General features: G+C 48.7%; 1 protein-coding gene across 3 annotated transcripts in view; it reads left to right on the top strand.

The window, feature by feature from the left end:
• Positions 1-464: 464 nt before the first annotated feature.
• LOC118510268 (sestrin homolog) overlaps positions 465-21,302 on the top strand; it is a 30,079-nt gene continuing 9,241 nt past the window's right edge. The window contains exons 1-2 of one of the 3 annotated variants that reach the window (XM_036051866.1): positions 465-707; positions 4,496-5,238. In XM_036051866.1, coding sequence (XP_035907759.1) covers positions 5,188-5,238 — 51 coding nt within the window. In that variant the 5' untranslated portion in view covers positions 465-707; positions 4,496-5,187. Of the gene's footprint in view, positions 1,868-4,495; positions 5,239-21,302 lie in introns of all 3 variants that reach the window. The other 2 variants (XM_036051868.1, XM_036051869.1) reach the window with 2 other exon arrangements.

Genomic DNA, 21,302 nt, shown 5'->3' with positions numbered 1-21,302 from the left:
GATTTTCTTTGTTGTTTGGATAGGAGGACCGAATCATATGGACGAGAGAAGCTGCTGGGTTGATGTTGTTGCTGCCGTTGCTGCTACTGTTGAAGCTGTTTAGTACCATCCCCCTTTTCGCCCATCCTCCCCGCTCTCCCCTCTCATGCTCCATCATAGCACATTCAACACCGACCGGGGGCCCGTAACGCACATCGAAAGTGGGGAGACCCTGAGTGTGCACGCATGTGTTCGTTGGCTTCGGGCATCCGGACTGGCATAGGCAGGCAGGCAGGCCGGTTAGTTCGGCCGCTCGTTCGTCCGTACGTTCGTTCGTTCGTTCGTTCGTTCGCTTGGTTGTGTGTTTGCGTTTTTACGAGCCTTTGTTACGAGTGCAGCGCCGCGTTCTGTGTTGGTGTGCGTGGCGGGTTCCTCCCGTGGAAACATCGCGCGCGCGAGATAGGGGAGACCAGTTCGCGCCGCGGTCGCTCTCGCATCTCAGTTCAACAAATGCCGTCGTTGTGAGTAGTTTGGGAAGAACTCGAAGCACCCGACGCGAAAGAAACCGTCAAGGGAAAAAGAAAAGAACGGTGCCGCTAAATCGAGAACAACATCAGGTTCTCTAGTAACGGAAGAAATCGAACCGTGCTGTCACCGAGTGTTTGAAAAAAAAAAGGCAGGCAGAACGAGCAACGTTGTGTTTTGTATTTTATTCAGCAGCGGTACCGGTACGTGATGTATGAGGGAAATTTTCTGGTGGAAGTGTACTAAGTGTGTTGGTGGTACTTAGATTATTTTAGCGTTAGCTTAATCACGCCTGCTGGACGCAAGCAACCATCAGTAACGCGGTAATGGACACTTGTTTCCCTTTAACGAACTGAACTGTGTGCGAGTGAAGAAGTGCAGTTAATGTAAACTAAAACGGACCGAAATGCAGTGATTTTTCGTTAGCTTCAAACCAAAATCCAAACACTGTACCTGGGTGGAAATTCTGTTGGGCTTTCTCTCTAACAGCGTTACTGAGTGTGCAGTGAAATTGTGCGTGTGTGTGTGTTTGTGTGGATTGAGTGCAGTTGCAATTGCAGCTTTTCACCTTGCCCATAAGCCGGCCCCGTACGTTTGTGGTGCAGTTTGCGTGCACTGAGGCGTGTTACAGATGCTTTGTGTTTAAAGCTGCAAAAAAAACGATTGAATTGAATTTTACCAAAGACCCCCACAGTGGCGTATGATGAAACCGTCGCGCTGTTTGCAGTCATATTGCAAAATGAACGATTTTACATGGCGAAAGGATGCAATGTGCGGTGGCGGCGGCTATCGATAAACGGGCTGTGATGCACATGCCGGGCATAGCTTTTCGCTTCCTCCTACACCAGCCGGCCATCACCACTACTACGCGACTACTATTTCTAGACCTCTAGAGCACGTGCACGCGTTTGCGGTAAAGCGTGCGACGAGCGTTCCCTGTTGCCGGGTGTCGTTTCGGAGCGCATTTTCTCGTGCCGGTGTGGATGGGAACACACGGTGTGTGTGTTTAGAAAAACATTTTCATTTCCTAGTCATTTCCACCATCCATCGGCCACGATCCACTAATTGGACGTAAACTGGTGAGGTAGCATCAGACGAGAGCCGTTGCTTTGTTGCCGGTTAGAAGGTGGCCATCAAGGCTTCGGCTTAAAACGATCTGTCAAACGTTAAGCGTCAAATGTGAAAATGAAAGTGAAATGTGCTTTCCTGTTGTGACGTGCCCTGCTAGGCCAGTTCTTACTGATTAGTGGCGTAAAAGAGATGCAAGTTTGTTTTTTAAGTAACTATTTCGGGTTGTGTTGGTTGAAGTGTAGCTCGAGTGACTCTCAGTCATCCCCCCCAACGTCCCCAAATGCACTGTCCGGTAAAAATCCATTAAAAGCAAACCTTAAAAATGCAATTGCATCCTACCCGAGTTGCACCGGTGTCCGGTGACACAAACACAACTCATTATGCTTGTCTATTCTTGGCTCCATCCATTTTGGCCTCCGTCGGGTTATCGTAACGAAAACAACACCGCATATTTCGACCCGACAACGATCTCACCAGGAAATGGAACGCCGTCCTGGTGGTGTCCTCTACACCCTCTGGAAGGGAAATACCGTTGCGTGTAGGAATCCGATTATTACGATATTATGCGAAGCCTTTTCCCTTCCCGACCTGTGAGCCCCTTCCCCCCGCAGGCTCCCCCCATCCAGGTATCATCTTTCCCCAAGGATGTCACCATTATTATTGTCGAACCCTTGGGCATTACTTCTGGAACAAGATTTTTGTTTTTTTGGCAACATCCGACTCCTTCGGAATCGGTTCTTCTCTGGCTGGCTTCTGCTGGCACACAAACCGGTTTGGGTCTGATCGAACTTACAGATTTTATGAGAGTGAGGAAAAAAATATAGTCACACACACACACAAACAATCGAAGGAAACCCAACACTGATGGCATAGATTTTTCGAGCCTCGAGAGTTCGATATTGGAGTATGATGGGCGTTTTTTTGTTGTTTTATTGGTGATTTGGGGGCTATTTTCATCTCGGCTTTCTTCCTGTCGAGTATTATACCCAGTGGCGGGCGGGAAAGGAGGGGGTGGGGGGAGATTAGCCCCTGCAGAAGGTAGTGCCAATGGGCAATGTAAAATAATCCTTTTGGCTAAGCGAGAGCTTGTGAAGGAAGCACACAACAATGGAAGAAAGGGAATGGAAATCTAAATTTAAACCGAAAAACCAAAAAATGTTTCTAATCTTGCGCTGCCAGCAAGGGGGCACACCTTTTGGCCTGGTTCTTGGTGCGTTTGTGTTTTACTCTTTCTTGGTTTAAATCCGATTTTTTGACGGAGTAAACTACACTTAATTATTGTTGGATGATTGCCGATTTTATATCGCAAAAATCGTTTCATTTTGTAATATTTTTTTCTTTGGCGCTACTACTTCAAGAGGTTTCGGCGGGATTTGATATCCGGTCCTTCCGTGTGGAGGGAATAGCTGTAGTTCGCAATCGAGGCTGTCCCAAACAACTTGTTGATTCGAAATCAACCATAGCCTCACCATGATGCGTCCAGAGCGCCTGGCATCATCGTCGAGTGGCAGATATGATAAGCGAGCGACGTTCGGTCGTTGTCTGGCAGTGGATGCAGTGGAACCAATCTCACACCAGTACCGGTGTGCAGGATGATGCTAATGCTGCTGGGGCCAACATCGGGTGGTTGGTGGTGAACGCAGCGAAATAATTGGCAGGAGAAGGAAAGGCACCAACAAAAAAAAACACTCACAACGGCTCACCGATGAAGGCACAACGCCAAGATCGGGTAAACAACAACCGGCTTCGCTGTATGTGGTACGCATCGCAGCATGGAACGATCAGGTGGTGTCTATGTGTGTGAGAGGGTGTGCGAGAGGGACAGGGTGGAAGGATGGCGGGGGGAGGAAGGAAGAGGGACAAGCTCCACTACTCCTCCATCCCATCCCGCCGGTTTCTGTGCCCGTCCACCTTGGCTAGAGACAACTCGCGGTCGCCGGTTTGCCTTCGACGCTAACGACAACAAAACAAGCTCGACAAACGCATCACAGTCCCGGGTCCCCCCGAGTCAGTGGTGGTGCGTCCATTTTGTCTCGATACCTCAATCTCTCTCTCTCTCTCTCTCACTCTCTCTCTCTCTCTCTTGCTCTTATCTCTAGTAAAGAGACAACCGAACCATTTATCTATCTCGCATTGATGTGCGTACAGCGTCCTTCCTGGCGCTTCTGGGCTACTAAGCAAGAATAGAGAGCATCAGAAGCCCATATCCTCCCTCTGTGCGTGTCTGCCTGTATATGAGTGAAAACTAATTTACAGCAGTAAAAAAAAACCTGTTGAAGAAACGCTTCTCATACGCACCAGCGAGAGTGAGAGATACTCGACGCAACGACACACCTTTTTTTCTGTTAAATATAGTATTTACTACTAACGGCGAAGGAATAGTACAGGCGAAAGAGCGAAAGAGCAAACCACCAGACCCGCGGCAAAAAAGCGTCCAATCCGGCTTTTAAAGTCCAGTTTAAAGAGACGATCGTGGACGATCTGAACACGAAACGCGTCTTCCAATGCGTACGACGTGTGTGTGTGTGTGACGTATGGCGCCGCCACTAGTGGTGTTGCCGATGAAGCATACGATTAACAAGCTTAAACCGGGGTATTAAACTCCCCTGGTGTTCAATCTCGGAGAGGCAGGCCGATCGTTCGATGTCCACCGTAAGAGGCAATGGGTTAGAAGAATGGTTTTCGTCTGTATGGGTGAGAAGCTGCTTTACAGAGAGCTGGAAGAGCTGTTAAAACAATTGCGGTATTGTTGGGGTATGATGCATGTCTGTCAACAATCCGCTTCCATTGCGTTTGTTTAGCCTAGTTTCGATTGCCCTGCCACTAAGCTCGAGGGATTGTGCTCGATTTGTTTACGTGTTGGGCATTGGCTTAGTATTCCGTTTTCTGTAACCTCCTCTATTTATTTTCTCCCTCACAGCGTACTAGTGTCAACGGCGAGTGAACGTGAAATAGCAGCTCGCCGTGTACTAAAACCGAGCGATAGTACACACACACATCAGATAACCTGTACTAAGTGTATACGGTGCATGAACGAAAGTGAAAGTAGTGAGCGATTGTTGGTGAAAATTTTGAGGCACACAACGAATCCATCCGTCAGTTCCGGCTGAGAATTGAGTGATTTTGTTTTGAATATACGGAAATCAAATTATTCTGGTGCGGTCACTGCTTACTACCGAAGTGCGTTCGTGTGTGTGTGTGTGTGTGTATACTCGCATAGTTCTGTACTAAAACAGTCCTGTCACTTCTGTGCGATAGTGTTGCTGCTGCCGGTGCTCTGCTGATCGATTGTTTCCCTGCGGCTGGCAAATCGATACGGCGAGATAAGCAATAGATTGGAGCGTGCCCAGTGCCCGATTGTGCAAGTGTGCGTGTTTGTACGTGACAAAGATAGAGCGAGAGTGAGTGTAAACAAAAGAAGAAGCAAAACAAGCCAAACTTTGACAAAGGTTGGTGGTAAACCACAACGACGGTTTGGTGGAATTGATGCTCTCCGAGACATCGACTCGGAGGCCTCCACTCTGGTGCGTTTGCTTCTCTAATTGAACCAATCAGTATCGTGCGTGTCTGGTGTAGCTTTTGTTATTCGCGGCCGAAAAGTGATCGCAATAAATGTACTCCATGGTGGAATACTTCGGCGACATGGGACAAATCGGGCAGGACGTAAGTATTCCACGGTTTTGTACTAAACTCCTTACGCTTAGCTTATTACGACTCTTCTCTCGCTGTACCACTTTTCTTATGGTGAAACCCGTCTGTACATGAACGCCAAACTTATCTTACTTGCTCCACATAGTGCGCCCCCACAATCATCGACTTCGACCTTCTTCAGCTCGGCAGTGCGTGTCTTGCCGGCCTGTTGCTAACCGCTACAGCCCATCCATACTACACAGAACTTTGGTAAAGCTTCCGAGAGGTTTGCCGATAAGAGTACGCTTCCCTGCTGTGCGTGATGAGCTGCCGGGGAACTAGCCGGTACACTGCACTCGGAGACGGTACAAGACACCGACAGAAGGCGGTCCGTTTCGCAGTTCGTTCCTACTACGATTTCCGTGTTTCGAACCAAAGCGAACGAAGACGGCACACACCAGCACCTCTTATCCTGCACCCTTGCACACGCTCGTAACCAGTGCCTGTCAATCTCTGCACTCGATCGGGTACTGCATGTTCAGCATTCCTCTTTTTTGTGTGTGTGATAAGTGTTAGTAGAGGCTTTATCACCTTTTGCGCCCGATTCGTGATATCGATTCTCGGTCGAGTGTCTGGACGTGTAGTAGGAGTTTTTTTTCTCCCGCTCCATCGAGCCTTGAGAGGTCGTGGGGTCGTTATCTAATGCAATGGGGACTCAATGACGTAGAGTCGCGGTAATGTCAACCCCTATCGAACGTTACTGTTGGGATAATGAAGCGCGACCAAGGCAAAGTCGAAAATGTCGTAAGGATACTTTCGTTGTCAGTCGCAGGACGTCGTGTCGTGTTTCCCCGTGTTGTTTGGTCCAACATTTGTCAAACTTTGAACCCGCGTCGTACCCACGCTTAAAGGTTAACGGTTCCCCGCTACCTCAGGCCCCATAAGTCCTGCCGACACTTACAAGACTATTTTGCATGATGTGTCCTCAGCGACTGTCGGCGAAAAGGCAAGAAAAACAAACGAAACAATGGACGGATTACTTATGTGTTTGTTTGACAACTGCAGCTGATGCGCTTCTCGTCACGGTCTATGTCGCGCTGGGGGTCGATGTCTTGTTAATCCTTTGCTCTAATTGAAGAACCAATAGACCCCGGCCGACTGGCCGGCCTTTTTTACGTTCTGACTGCGGCAGCAGTGGTGGTGCGGTTCCAAGGGAACAAAGCTGTTTAAGCAATTGCTGCCCCACAGAGCACGTCGTCCGGAGTGCGTTCGGCATAGGGTGGCCAATAAAATTTAAGCTTTCCTTCGTTTGGCTTCATTTGTCTGTGGCGGTCCCCGTACTCCAACCAAACCACGAGCTGTTGACGATGGAGTAAATCCCGAGCATAGGCCGCACAACATCTGGCCATCCTACATGGAGGGCGTGCCGGTAAATTAAAGCAATTACCGTCAACGTGGCTGCGCGGGGGACACGATAAATGTGTTTATCATACAAACAGGGGCAACACAGTAGTCCCAGGCCCGCAACTGATGTTTGTTGTCAACATTCGTACGCTGGAGCTTGGCGAGATACAGGCAAATTGTTCACAAGTGGCCATTTATCTTGGCATTGGCGGTGTTTGGGGCTAGCTTTTTAATGCCATTACTGATCAGCTGCTTCAACTGAGGAAGTATCCCGGTTGAGGCCACTGCAAGTGGTTGTTGGGCTGAATATAATTGTATTCTAGAATTCTAGTTCCTAGCGCCTACGTACACGCATGAATCGTATTCTAAAAGCTAGTGAGTGTTCGCGCACTCACATTCCGCAAGTCATGCATCCCTTATCAACTGGAAGCAAAGCAGATCGCTCCACCGTCATCCTATGGCAGCCAGCCACGTTATCATCGTGGCGTGTCGATTGCACATTTTTGTCGGATTCGCACATCGCGAATGTAGGTGAAAAAGTACTTGAACGATTAGCCCGGCCCGTCTCAAGTGGTCGGTCGGGCGAGCAGGCGGGCGAGCGTCTCAAGAGGCTACCCGTCAGATAAGCGGTAGCAACAATGTCTGGGCCTGGGTGATCTAGGGCGTTGGACCGATGGAAACGGTTTTTAAGCTCTTCTGTTGCTTCCATTATCGATGCGGTGCTGTGCAGTCTCGATGCAGCGATGACTTTTTTCCTTTATCTAACGCAACCCTTGCACAGCGCTCACTTTCTCCTGTCTAGTGGCTGCCTAGTGACAAAGCGCATGCAGTTGAAAGCGCCCCCACCAAACCCCATCGAGAACAATGATGAGGGACAAGCGAGAAAAAAAACCCGCAAAAAATAAAATTGATAAGCGCAGCGTCGTGGCTCAAGTGGATGTGCTTCTTCCGTTGCTAGGCAGGGTCACGCAAAACGGTCACGAAAATTCATACTCCAAGAACGGCGCAAACAGACCGAACGAACGAGCGAGGGCACTAAGTAGCAGCAGCACAGCCCGCGCGCGAACACGTTTCCTCAGATCGCCAATCGGTCGAAGTAGCCTGAGCATAACACGAGACCGGCGAAATCGGCTGCCGATGGATAGGTGATCGGCTGACTGGTTGTCAAGTGCGTCGTTCCACCACGTCATACTCCATCCCCAAGCTCCCCCCCACCCGCGAACCATGCGTGTTAGCGTGTTGCGCTTAGTCATGCCCCTCCATCCAGCTGCATTGGCCGCGGACTTTAAGCGTCAACAAACGGCGTGGCGGTGGTGAGAAGTGTGAGTGTGTGTGGTAGTTTACTTTCCATGCGGATTTTTGTGTGAAATCGATCGATCGATCTGTTTTTGAACGCTTTTTTTTAACAACCAGACGGCCAGCAGCAGCAATGCCATAAAATTTGCACTCCTTGGAGAAGAGATCGTTGAAGACTGTCGCAAGCGTAATATGGTCGTAACTTGCATTTCCACCGCGTCTAGCGCTGATGACTAACTTTTTACAGAAAGGGGAGGTCATTGACTCCTTCGAAAGCCTTATCTGGGCCCCGAACCAACACAGCTTGTAGCCCTTACCTTTTTTGTGTCGTCAGCATAAATCGTGGAGCATCCCTCTACGATAAGAAGGTAACGGCCATTAAATCGTATCGTACGAGCAGAGAGATCCAATTTCGTATCCGTATGTTCATGTACTACGCACACCTGTTGATACCGTACTATTCCTTTAGTAGGTGATGATAACCATCTGAAACGTATCTCTTGTTACTGTTGAATACACCTTACCAAGCCGGTGGACTCTCCGAAACATTCTGTAAAGAAGAAATAACAGGAACTGGGTTAGAAATGTGAAACTATTAATTTCCGATGATCTCTAGATATCCCAGATCGGGACCAAAAATTTGGTATCATGCATGCAGTTTTTGGACTAGTTCCATTACACGATAATTGTAGATAGTGCGCTCCATCGAAGCAGGTTGCATCGCCTACGAATATAGCCGCCGCTTTTGCCGGCCTAATGTACACCATTACGAAACGAAACTTGTCGTGTGGCAAGTGTCCGATACCACAACAAAAAAAAAAAAAAACGCCGCAGTGCATTGCCCTCTGCACATGTCTACATGGCGGGTGCATGCGCTAGCCCCGCACGTAATCACGCTCTTAACACAGAGAGGGAGACGCTGGCCTGGTACCGCAGAGCCGAGCACAGTACTTGCAGTATGTATACCTATAACCATACGCGGTACGCATCGTTTAATGGACGAGAAAGAAAAACCCCACCGCCATCGCCCAGCCCAGTCAGTGATGGTTGGCCTGTAAATGCAATGGAGGGTCTTTAAGTAGATGCAGCAACAACTCACACCTTGCACCGGTGCACCAAGCGGTGGGCGAACGGGCAGGGGTCGAGAACTGGGACGAGAGGTAAAGTTCAACTGGCAACAGGCAGGCCCCCGAATGTGTGCATCTTGTGTACTTCTCGGAGGGTTAGTAGGGAAGACGACCCCCGTAGGCAAACACCAAACCCTCCACCACTGGAGGTGTGTACACATGGGAGTGGTACCGGCCGACATTGGGAATCGGCCGTATACGTTTCTTTTTGCCGGTTGTAGGCCAAAGCAAACAAACTAGCGCACGTCCATAGGGGCCCGTATACACCGTACAGCGTGAGGCAATTGAAGGAGGCTGGAGTGAAGCGCGCAACTAGACATGGACAAGAGGGACAGCCCCTGTCAATGCTGACACAAAAGGCTGTTGCCAAGCGGCACATAATTGTACGTACCCCAGCCGGCGTGGACGCACAAAACAATGCTGCCTTTAGTAGCATGGTTGCGACTTGTTATAGAGACACTAGAGAACTACTTCAAGAATTGTATTGGCAAGTGGGCAAGTGTATGCTCTACAAATATCAATCGCTAACTCTAACTTGCGTTGCGTTTAATATTTCAACACAAAAACGGGTCTAATTGCTTAAAATGCTTTATTAAACCCTTACACCATTAACCTAACTGATCTAGGCTCTCAGTTACCAAAAACTGCGGTTAACCGTTTCCGCACTTGAACCTCATTAGAACCTACCGTGATCTTCACCTGGGCGGTCGACCCCCGGCAGGCGACCTACGGCAACTTTGGTACAACTTGAGATGCTCCTGCTCTACCACCTGCGCACCCTTCCTACCGTTCACCCAAACTAGAGTAACTAGCAGGAACCTCGCAGACTGTTAGTCAGTAGGCGGAAGAGTGGTTAATGCCGAACGATAATTACTTAATTGCTGCTGACCTAGTGCGAGTGGTGCTCGCCAAAGCGTAAACGCGGGGTGTCGTGCGGTTGCGTTTTTGTTTTTTGTAGAATATTTTTTGCCTTGCCTTGTTTTTGATTTCAGTTTCGTGATTCGCACACAAAAAAATGCTAGCCTCAAGGAAGGTTCGCGTTGAGGTGCATGTGTGTGTGGAGTTGTTTGTTTTGTTGATTCACGCAATCAGCCCCACACCGAACACCTGAGCAAAACCTGTGAGAACGACGCTGCGCCGTCTCTGAACCTTTATTTATCAAGATCACTAAAACAAGGAGTGTCCACTCGAGCGGCGGGCGAGAAACAGACCTAGGGCAGGAGGAGAGGCTGATGCTAAGAATAGAACCTGTTCCGTCGAGATCATTCCTTTTTTTTCGAAATCTGCTTGATCCGATCACGACGGCGCTGTTGATGTCACTGGATCGCGGCTCGAGCACGCGGCGGTACGACGGAAGAACCGGTTCTGGAGCAGTTTGCCAAAGTCGGCAGAACCGGGTACCGCGATTAGTGTTGTGGGCGTACCTCTTGCGGTGTAACGCATAACCATCGTGCGAGTTTCAGCAAGCCATCGATCCGTAACATCGTGTGGAGGTCACTCGCTGGAGGAGGACCTCCGGCAAGCTTACCGATTGGATAGTCACACAGTACGGAAGCTTGTACGGAGTTTGGCTGTTTGCCGGCCCAACAGATTATTTCAAGCTCTTCAACGGCACCACCATGCCTTCGCTGGATATCTTCAATACCTCCGCAGCCGGTCAGCGATTGATGCCCCCGCGCACAGCCCCGGTGTGCGCGCGCGCCATCCGACGGACGGTCTGGGGCAATTAATATTCCTCACACACCAAACAAACATACGACTCCGCTTCGGGTGTCGACGAGTGCACAATCATCAGGCCCTCCATCCACAGATTGGTCGCTAGAACCGGTACCGGGGCTGTGTGGCGCCTTCCGAGGAAGAGACGCTCTCTCGTCTACGGGACACACTCGGTGGATGAACAGTTATGGTCTCTCAAGGTTACAAATTAATTGGTGTAAATTAAGCTTTATTATCAGCGCTGAATTTGAATATGCTACCCCCGTGTGCCTGTGTGCTCCAACGTCCGAGGTCCGAGCGTCGAGGTGCTCCATCATGTCGCTATTGCCGGGGCCTATTTTTGGGACTCTCTCGTTCATGGAGCGGGCAGTTTACTCCACACGATCGCTACGATCGTGTGCTTCGTTCATGTGTTAAAAGGGGTTAAAGTGTTCCTGTTTTTGCCAACGTCGCTAATGCTAAGGTCGTTTTCCGGAGTGGGGAATCAAGCACTGCCATTCCCGTCCCGTGGACACACATGCCGAGTGTGTCAATTACGAGTAACTGGGGCTGATTTTAGGTTAGCGTATCCCCCCGGTCATTAAATAACCCGATATGTGTGTGAGATCGCACGGTGGTTAGAAGCTGGTTTGGGTTGTTAGGCGATCACGTTGCCTACAGAGTTTAAACCGTCATGAACACTGAGGATCTCAGAGGACACGCTTTTTAGTACAACGGTTACTAGTGCGAATAGGAATAGGAGAATTACTCTTCCTTCTTGTTTCCTTTCGCATGATATCACTCTTCCATTACGAAACGACGTTAATTACTCCACCGAACCGGCGATAACGGACGATAACCGCTGATAATTGCCGATTAGACACTCTGCTTCACCAATGATTTGTTTATACTAAATATTTACAACCCACGAGAGGAAAATTGCGTACAGAATCCAAAAAAAAAACAACCAACATCAAACGAAAATTCCCTCGTGACGTCGGTCCTTTGCCCAAGGCGCTATAATTCTTTCTGTCCCTCTCGCTTCGTTCATCCCAAAATGAGCAACCCGCTGTCACAAAATGACCAATTTGCTAAAATAGAACTCACCCAACAAGCGGTGCCCCGACTTCCCATCCAAGCCCGCCACATCCAACCGGGGCGATCATGACACCGTTTCGCTATTTTCTTTATCTAGGACTCGCGAAATTTATGCCATCCCGCGTAATCCATATCGTCGTGAAATATAGTACCGGGTCCATCCCCTCATTTCCACCACCAGTGTCTTTGATGTTTGTGGGGATGCTGTTGTGTGCTACTGAAATGCGAAGCTAAACAAAATTCCGCCCAACACAAAAATTCTCCGCATTCGCCGAAGACGCTGCGAATGGTGTGTGTGTGTGTTCCTGTTTTTCCTTTTCTTGTGGAGTTTTTTTTTCCCCCTCGTTGTTGTTGTCCAACTTGTGCTCGTATATGACCCGCACAACCGGCCACCGACCGGGTTGGCCATGGAGGGTTTGATTTATTGCAGTTGGCCGCCGTTGTGCTTTCTTTGGGAGCGGTTTTCTGCGTTTGTCGCCGGCCACAATTTGTCGATTGGACGCGAAAAGTGGACAGTAAGTTGGCGCAAGATGTGTTGTGCCGTTTTGTCCGTCCGACTTTTCAGGAACCGATATCTAGTATTGGAGCACACACTCGCACACAATATTCCTACAACTCAGTTCCCATCGAAGAACTTCGCCGTCCATAGGAAGTTGTCGTCTTCTGGGTAGTGTTTTGGCAACAATGAAACCGTTTGTTGTGAGGAGCAGCGAAAAAGTTGCGTCTTTTCTGCTCGAAACGGGAGGCCTTTCGCCGTGGGGTGGTGGGTGTTGGGGCTTTGGCATTGATTGCATTGAAAGCTGCCTTCGAAACTACTCCAAGGCGAGCGGATCTCGCACGGTCAGAGCAGCAGCTACCGCGTTGGACAGTTGAACTAAAAATAGTTGGCCGGCGGTAAAGTAGCGATGATCGGCAAAGGCCATCGCCACTATCGAGTGTGGGATAGCCATCTTAGCAGCTCTTCTGCCAGTGGCAATGTAAACATCACTCGCCAGCGATTGAGCTACAGTTGTGTTTGAAGTACTCTTAGCAGAAAGGCGAATAGTCACTTAAGAAAAAAGGAATCATAAAATCAAGTTGTAAGAAAAATAATTTAATATAGATCTAAACGAATAAATAGAACATACTAGATCAAATAAATTGAAGAAGTAATCACAAAATTACAAGAAGGAAGAAAAACTAAGAAGTAAAGAGCAAGAATAAATAAATAAAAGTAAATAAAAGTAAAAATGCAGCTAAAGAGAAATGGCTCTACAACAAACAAAAGCTCGAAACAAAACACCACAGCAGATCGCAACTGAAACTGCACAAAATCAGGAAGCTGCCGATCGGTCTCGAACTTCTTGGCCCGTTTGTTGATCAAACCCCCTGTTCGAAAGCAAGCAAGCTGCCGAATTGGATTGATTATTGTTGTTCGCAAATGCTTACTACCAACCAAACCGATTCCGTTACCGATCCGTGACTCTTCGGCTGACTCTCTGTGTCTCTCTCGACCCCAGAGAGAGAGAGAGAGAGCGAAGGGTGGACGAGGGTGTGGGTGTTTGTTGCAAATGTTTATTTTCATTTCTGTTTTTGTGTGGTGTTATTGCTACTGTTGCCACTACTATATTGCTTTCTGGCCTAACACCGACACGCCGTATCATTCTCGCGTGTAAACATAGAACCGCATGTCGCGCACGCTGGTTCAACGAACCCATTTGGGAGAGGTTTTACCAGGGTAGGTGTTCATATCACTAAGCGCACCCCCATTTTTACCACCACAAGAGGAGGAGGAGGAGGAGGGGAGAGGGGGTGGTGAAGGGGGAGCATGGGCCGAAGATAAGTAAACCGATCGCTTTTGCCCTACTAGAGGTACGGACGTGGCCCACAGTAATAGTAGACGGTTTGGCGCACTGCAATCCGCGCATTGGCGCAACGGCGAATATTATTGGTAAACACCGTACCGAACCACATGCGATGTTGACGCGCGTGTGTGAGGGTGCGTTTTGGGGAGGAGTTGGTAAAGCTGCAAGGGGAGGCTGTTTTCATTTTCTGTTTGTATTTTTGGGGATTTTTATTTTTTCGCAATTTTCCCGCTGTGGCCAATTGAAGAAAACAAACGTTAATGCAGTGTGTAAACCAACCATCTTCTGCTGGTGTATTTAACGGTGATCAAAACAATTCGCTCGTGTGCGATAAATTGATGCATCATGCACGCCGAAAACAAATCATCACAAAAGCAACCCTGAAGCAAACAGAGCACAACAACATCCCCAAACGATACATTCACCCTGTTGATCCGGGAGGGGTTGAACTCCAAAAAATTGAGGACTGTTTTAGGGACAATTCTTCGGTCGTCGTAAAAATAGTGCACTCGAAATGCTTGTTTACCGTACCCAGTACCTTCGCTCCTGGGTAAAACCCGGTGCTGAACGGAAGGTGACTTGTTGCTTTTTTTCACGATTTGTCAATACGATCTTACTATTTTACACAACACCCACCAATGAGAGAAGGAAAGCTCGTCAACGGGTGGCCAGCGCAAGCATTTTAATCGAAACAAATCAAATAAACGCAGCAATGCGCGTACGCCCGAATGGAAAACCCAACGCCCGACAGCCGAAAGGAAAACATCCATCAACCGGGAATTGTTGTGAGAAATATTCAACAACAACAACAGCATCCCCAATTTTCGTGCAAGAGATGGAGAGAGAGAGAGAGAGAGAGAGATAGACAAAAAAACAACGACGAGAAATCAACACTAAAGGCCAAATCGCGGATTTTTGGATGAAAATACAACCCCGTTGAAGGATAAAAAGCGAAAGGAACTGCCGGCACGGCAAACGACCCGCGTTCAGTGATCGCGTGCGTACATGTGTGTCTTTCCCATCGCCGCCCCTCTCCCCCCTCCCACATCTCTTCAGTATGTTGTGATCCAATTTTAAATAGTTGTTTACCGGCTCTCTCGGTCGCAAGTTGTTGCTTCAAAGCGTATAAATAAATACTAAATATAGCGAGAGCGCAATGTTTTCCGCCCGTTCTAAAGCTTCCACCACACACTGGGGCCGTATACGGTGATGTGGTATGTGTGTGTGTGTGTGTGTGTTTTTCCTCTTTTTTTGGGGGGCGTAAGGTTATATCAATCGATCCTTTTCCTTGCGAATTGTAGATCCCCCGTCTCTTTACCATGCTCGACCCCGCAAGGATGGCGGCGGTATGGAGACTGCATTAATGGAGCATATCGTTGAAAACGTGATTTTGTTCCCGTGCCCGGGCGGATATCCCAAACCCAAAAGTGCAAACAACAACAACACAACACCGGGTAAGGCATCGTACCATTGGAGTGAAAGAATCTGAACCCCAAGACCATGCAGGACTTGTCGGGGGCAAGTTTGATAGCGTGGTAAGGCTATTTTAAATTACATTTCCATCTTGGGCAAGATACTCGCGAGGCAACTTGATCGGTTCATTTATTGCTTATTTTTAACCGGATTCAGCTATTTCCATCCAGAGATGTATCGAAACACTAGAACACACGGAAAGTGGGACATGTAAACGTGTAAAAATATATCGAAATTGGATTGAAGGCCACCCTCTCTCATGGTCGATGAGAAAGTTCCAAATCATATAATTAAAGTATTTAAACTTCAAGCTTAAATGAAGAAGAACTTTAGCAAAGAACCCCCCCTAGCAATATTAATGACATGTCCAACCTAAGCAGTCATCTCTTCTTAGTTGACAACCAGGAGGACCTACGGAGGTACCAGTCTGTCCTCCAGGCTAGAGAGTTGCGGATATTATTATTTTGTAATGACAATATCCCTGCATTCGCCTGACATTATTTATACAAAACATTATTCTTTTATTGGAATCATTTTTCTTCCCGTTCAACTTTCACTGAGATCTGCGGTGCGCTGTCTCTGTAGTTATCGGGAACATCATTCTCCTGCCCATTATTCTTGCAATCGGAGTGAATAAACAACGCACCCGAAGATAGCCTCCTCCAGTGACTTAAATTGTCCTCGATCTTCCCTCCTTGCGAGTGCCACCGTTCGACTCTCACCCAACGTCGATTGCAAATCCTGTCCTGTGGCAACAAATCGACAGCGGTTCGTCACCCGTGTGCGCCCATCGTCCATTTACTTATCGCAAGACGGTCCGTTTTCTTCTCGGTCGCCACTTTATTCTCGTGCCTTGGGGAGACGTACCACTATCGCCGAGCCTCGCCATTATAAACCGGATCGAATGCTCCCCCCTCAAACGGGCAGTGCTGTGTCCTGCTGCCGTTCGAACGAGACATCGGATGGGAGGCCGCAGGAGGATGACCTACCTAGCGGGAACAGGCGACAACAGGCGACAGCAGCCGGGTTTCAACGCACGCAGGCTCTCTCACTCTCCCAGGCTCTGGACCTGTGCGGGGAGTTTGAATGTTGCAAACTTGAGCCGAGATTACATCATCCCGCATTTTATTGTGGCCGTGTGGCTGTATTTATGTATTTCTGTTCCTCCTCTTGTAAAATTTATGTCCTTTCTGGCCGCCTTCTTCTGCTGTCCGGGTGCGAACGCTGGAAATGGACGACGGTGCTTATGATGATGATTGCAAAGCGGTATTAACGATGCGTATTCAGAGCGGTTTGAAAGCCGAGGTCGTCATGCTTGAGCTGCTCGTGCTCGCTCAAAACCCATGGTCCACAATAGCGATAGTGTGTGTCTGCAAGGGGAAAAAAAGGAAGCAATCAAACTGACCTATTCTTTGGTTCGCAATCACTTAGCTACTCTCTACATTGTAGCACCCTCTGGCCTCAGTTCGAAGTACAATTACTGGCACGATAGTTCCTTCCAGCGGGTCCCACAAAGTATGGATGCATCGGAGCTATAATGTTGTATCAACAAAATGGAATCCTTCACTCTCCACACTGTATGAAGAGTGCGACAGAAGCTTATTTGGATAGATATGCCCTTCGGGTTTTAAACCGAACACACAGAAACACACAGGACGGCAGATAGTTGCCTGGAGGAGATTGCTGTCAAATGGCCACACACCAAACCGCGCCCCATTTCGATTCCGGCGAACAGGTTTACTTTGTATTCTAATCATTGCGCCGCCAATCGCCATAATGCGCGCACCGTGTCCCCATACTCCCCACACGCCGGTGGTATGGGGAGATTCATGGTTTTCGGTGTAGAATACCAAAACTCCACGACTCTATGTGCGAACCCGCAAACCGCACGCGACCGCCGACCGTGAAGAAGACAACCTAACCTTCAGCATAATTTGTCCATTGAGCCGTCGTCGGGGACGGGGTCGGTGGTGCGTGGTCTAATAATAACAACAGTTCTGCTGGCAGGTGATGGTGTTGCGCGGGGCTTGCTGGGGGAGAGCTTTAAAAACCCGAAACCTTACCCACATCAAATAACACCCTCACGGCTGGACTGCGATGATGGACCCATTTTAGGTAGAAGCGACACTACCGGGATGACGCTTGCACAGAGTACACACTCCCTCTCACAGCTCGAGTGGGTATCCTCACCCCGGCCATAACTCTCCGGCGGGTAATGGGAGCAGGCGGTGCGGGTTCTGAAAACCTTGAGCTTGCACCGAACACGACGACGCACTGCTGCCACCATACGGAAAAAGGAAGTATCGGTTCGCACATTGTGCACGTTGTTGCGTTAAGAGAATTCCGAGTGCCGGGGTTGAGTACGCGATTTGCATAAACGTGTTGCCGCTGCGATAGGGATCCTCTTTTCTACAAGGGAGTGGAGTTTTGTATTGTGCTTTTGTTTTTTTTTTGTTTGTGTTCCACCAGCACTGGGATCAGGTATGCTGCTGATGTTGGTTTTTTGTTTGCTTGATCGCATGCTGTACGATGGGGGAGGCAACCTGTAATTATGCTTTTTTGTTGATGGTTTCAAATCTGCATAACACTACCAACGCGTGCGCTCCTTTTCTTGCTGGCAGGCAGAGCGAGATCACCCAGCAGACGACCAGAGATCAAGCGAGATCCTATCTCACCGAGCTAAACTGATCGTATCTGGTCTGATCTACGACCTCCAGGTTGATCGCTACCTGCCTTTTGCCGGTCGGATCTCCCCAGCTTCATCGCTAGATTTTGCAGTCCATTTCCACCGCTCCACAGAGCCAGAGTCTCCATTGCTGTTTAGTCTAGTAGGTGACACGGTCATCAAGCAGACACAAAAACACACTCTTCAGAAAAACTCTCGGCTGATCGCCTCTATTTCTAACGCAGACCCCAAATCTCCATACTAATCGTGTGTCTCTCGTACCGTATGATCGCGTCCGGGGAGCATGTGTGTGTGTGTGTGTGCAGCTTTGTTTACCACCATTTTTTAATTTATGCTAATCGATGCAATAAATCGCAGATATCTGAAAGAAGCGGCTCCGGGGAGAAGCGGGCAACCGTGCTTTGTTTTGCTCTTGTGACAAAACACCAAATACTTGCACGCACGTGATCACCACTCGATGGTGCAGATTTGCATCAGAGAGCCCAGAGAGGTACTTGCTGCGTTGAAGGAGAAGCGGGACGCGAACCCCTAAAATGGAGTCCTAGCTGGAGAATCAATAGCCGTAACGTGACGGGTGTTTGACGTGACCCACAGCACAGCAGAACACAACAAACGCGTCACGGAGTCCCTCCAAAAGGGCGCACTCAATCGAATCGTTGCTGGTCGCGCTTATTTACAAATGGGGGAGAGTGCAAAATGCATAAAACATCACACTCATATGGTACTGCCTTCCTTATTCGGGCGGTTCAGATCTTGCTGCAGCCATTGCCTCCTACGCCCTCCTGTTGACCCGCAACGAGCACGCGCCTGCTGGCAGCGGCACATTGTTTGGCAGCTCCTTCTCTAGCGCATCTATGGAAAGTTAAACCTTACGTGGGGGCACATATTTGGAACTGCTGCTGCCTCTGGTCGCCATTCGAGAGTACGTGCCCCCCCTCACCCTCTGGGTGTATTTGAAATAAAGTGATTTATGATTGATTGTTTTTTATTGCCAACCGCACAACCTCTTGCCGCCTGGATCGCCCTCTACAGCTCGTATCGGGTCCGATCGAGTGTCACCAAATGCAGACCCGTGCTACTATTACTTCTACTGCTGCTGCTGCTGAGAGGCGTGCTGGTGTTATGTGGAGCTATATTTTGTAATTGAACTTTACGACCGCGTTGAATACAAAGTACGCCACTGTACGACTCGCGCAATGGGTAGAGAGAGATTGAATGTAATCGCCGCTACGGTCCCGCTGTAACGCTTCGCGCTTTGGAGTTTCTCGAGTGCGCTCCTAAGTATGGTGCGACCTATTCGCGATCTATTGGTTGCGATATACAGTGCGATGATCTGAATTTATTCTTGGAGCGTACGCTTATATAATGCGCTCAGCAAAATTAGTTTCCATACGCCAGCACTTAACTGTATAATTTGCGCACAAATTAATGAATCCCGAACGAGGCGCGATAAACATATTTTAATTAAGATGACAGAATACCACTTATTCGATCAGTGAATGACATCCATTTGTGGTGGTTGCGGCAAGCGGCTTCAACTCTCTGAACCATATCCCGACCCGTTGATGATATCATCTGGTTCCCCTTTCCTGGCAAGAATCCCCTTTCCTGGCAAGAAATTGTGCGCACAAAACACAGATCCTTCCCGGGTTCATGATAGATCCGTCTATATTCGTCTAACCACTATTCGTTGTTAGAAAGACACCAATGGAGGATAAAAAAAAAACGCGAGCTGATCTCCCTCGCCTTCGCTTCCATGGTTCAGACAAGTTCAAAGCCGAGTTGGTGTCTTCATTTTCTGGTGTAATTTATCACTTTGTTTTGATTCTCCAACGCGGACCATTAGCGGACGCGGTGATGAAGTGGCGGGAAAGGCAGGCGCGGAACAGCTGGTGGGCGAACCTCGTCGGCTTGCCATTTCGACACGCTGCGTCAAAACGTTTGTGTCAAGGGGTCGCTTTCTGGATGAACCCGTGCGAGTCTCCTCATTAGTTCCACCAACAATTTGAAGAGAGTTGAGCAGATAACTTACACCGTTTCTACCCAGGTTTTGTTTCCTTACCATCATTGTTGCTCCTATGTTAAACGTCTAGTAGTACAAATAGATCGATGTCACCGGCGCCACAGACATAGTTACGATCATACCTTGTTGCGAAACTGTTTACACAGGCTCGCTGTCCACGGGCGAAAGGTTGCTGTATTTTCGATTGGTAAACCGTTTCCGCTATATATTTTTGGCATTATGCATTGGATACGGGGAGCAGGAGAAGTAGAAGCAAGATGCAGGGAGGGGATATGAAATCCAAATTAACTTCATCCACACGACCATCGGTGGCAAGCGATGAGGAACGCGCGTCACGGATAACTTGCTTCATGAAATATTTCAACTTTCCACTTCAAATTCGGTCCGAAGCGAGAAAATGTTTACTGCGCTCTAGGTGCAGAGCTGCTGGGAGCGATCGGAACTGGTGGTGCTCTAGGGGTAGCAGCATTCTTCACACACTTAAGGAGACCCCAAAAAGACACACGCACATCCATGCTAGGGAAGACAAAAACACCACCATCTTTTCCTCCGAGAAAAAAAAACACTTAAACTCGCGGAGAATGTAAGAACCAGAAGGTCACACACGCACAGACACACACGGGGTGCGTCGCAGATGCCCGAGTTGATTCTGTCAACAGATTTTTCAACGCTGCCACCCTGCCATGGGAACCACCACGGTACCACACACACCGATTCCTGGCCGGAGATCCGATGGTCAACGGGTGCCGAGCGTTGTAAACATCTCATCAACTCCGCACGGTCTTATGGGCGGCCAGGAGGACATCCGCAAGTAGCTGGAGCTAATGGTGGCAGGTGGGAGAGCGAGAAAGAGTGCGAGTGTTGAAATATTTCCGCGCCAGAAAGAGCAAGGATTAAGCGGCTGAAGGACACGATCGTACACTGTTGACAGAAACGCGCGAAGAGGTTCTATGGTGTGAAACTAAATCTTATTACTACCAACAACGCGTTAGATAGGGGAGCACCAAGCTAGGAGAGCTTAGCCTGTCGGTATCTGTCATCTAGAGCAATTTGATTAGTTCCTGATTGGTTGATGTACGAATATGATAAATTAATTTCTAAACAGTGGCAAATCCACGATTACTCTCCAGGTTACACACAACACTCGCAATACAGATGTCTGTTTGTCGAACTATCATTTGTCAAACTCCAAACCGGTCCACCACAAGGTCACACGCATGGCGATGCAGTTCCGTGTGGCGCTAATGTGTACCACAGCTTGATGGACGGTACATCCATTGCTATGACCCTGCCGATAGCGATTGCCCATTATCGGTACCGTACGCATCAGTACGATCCATTGGCATCCCACTGTGCTCAAGGAAGATGGTGACCATGAAGATGTTTTTCTGGGCAATGCACGATCGACCGCCACAATATACCGGTATATGTTGTCCATTACGGCACCGACG

Source organism: Anopheles stephensi, chromosome 3 (genome assembly GCF_013141755.1).
Source record: "Anopheles stephensi strain Indian chromosome 3, UCI_ANSTEP_V1.0, whole genome shotgun sequence".
In the NCBI taxonomy this organism is placed as follows: domain Eukaryota; kingdom Metazoa; phylum Arthropoda; class Insecta; order Diptera; family Culicidae; genus Anopheles; species Anopheles stephensi.
This window is presented reverse-complemented; position numbering and strand designations above follow the sequence as displayed.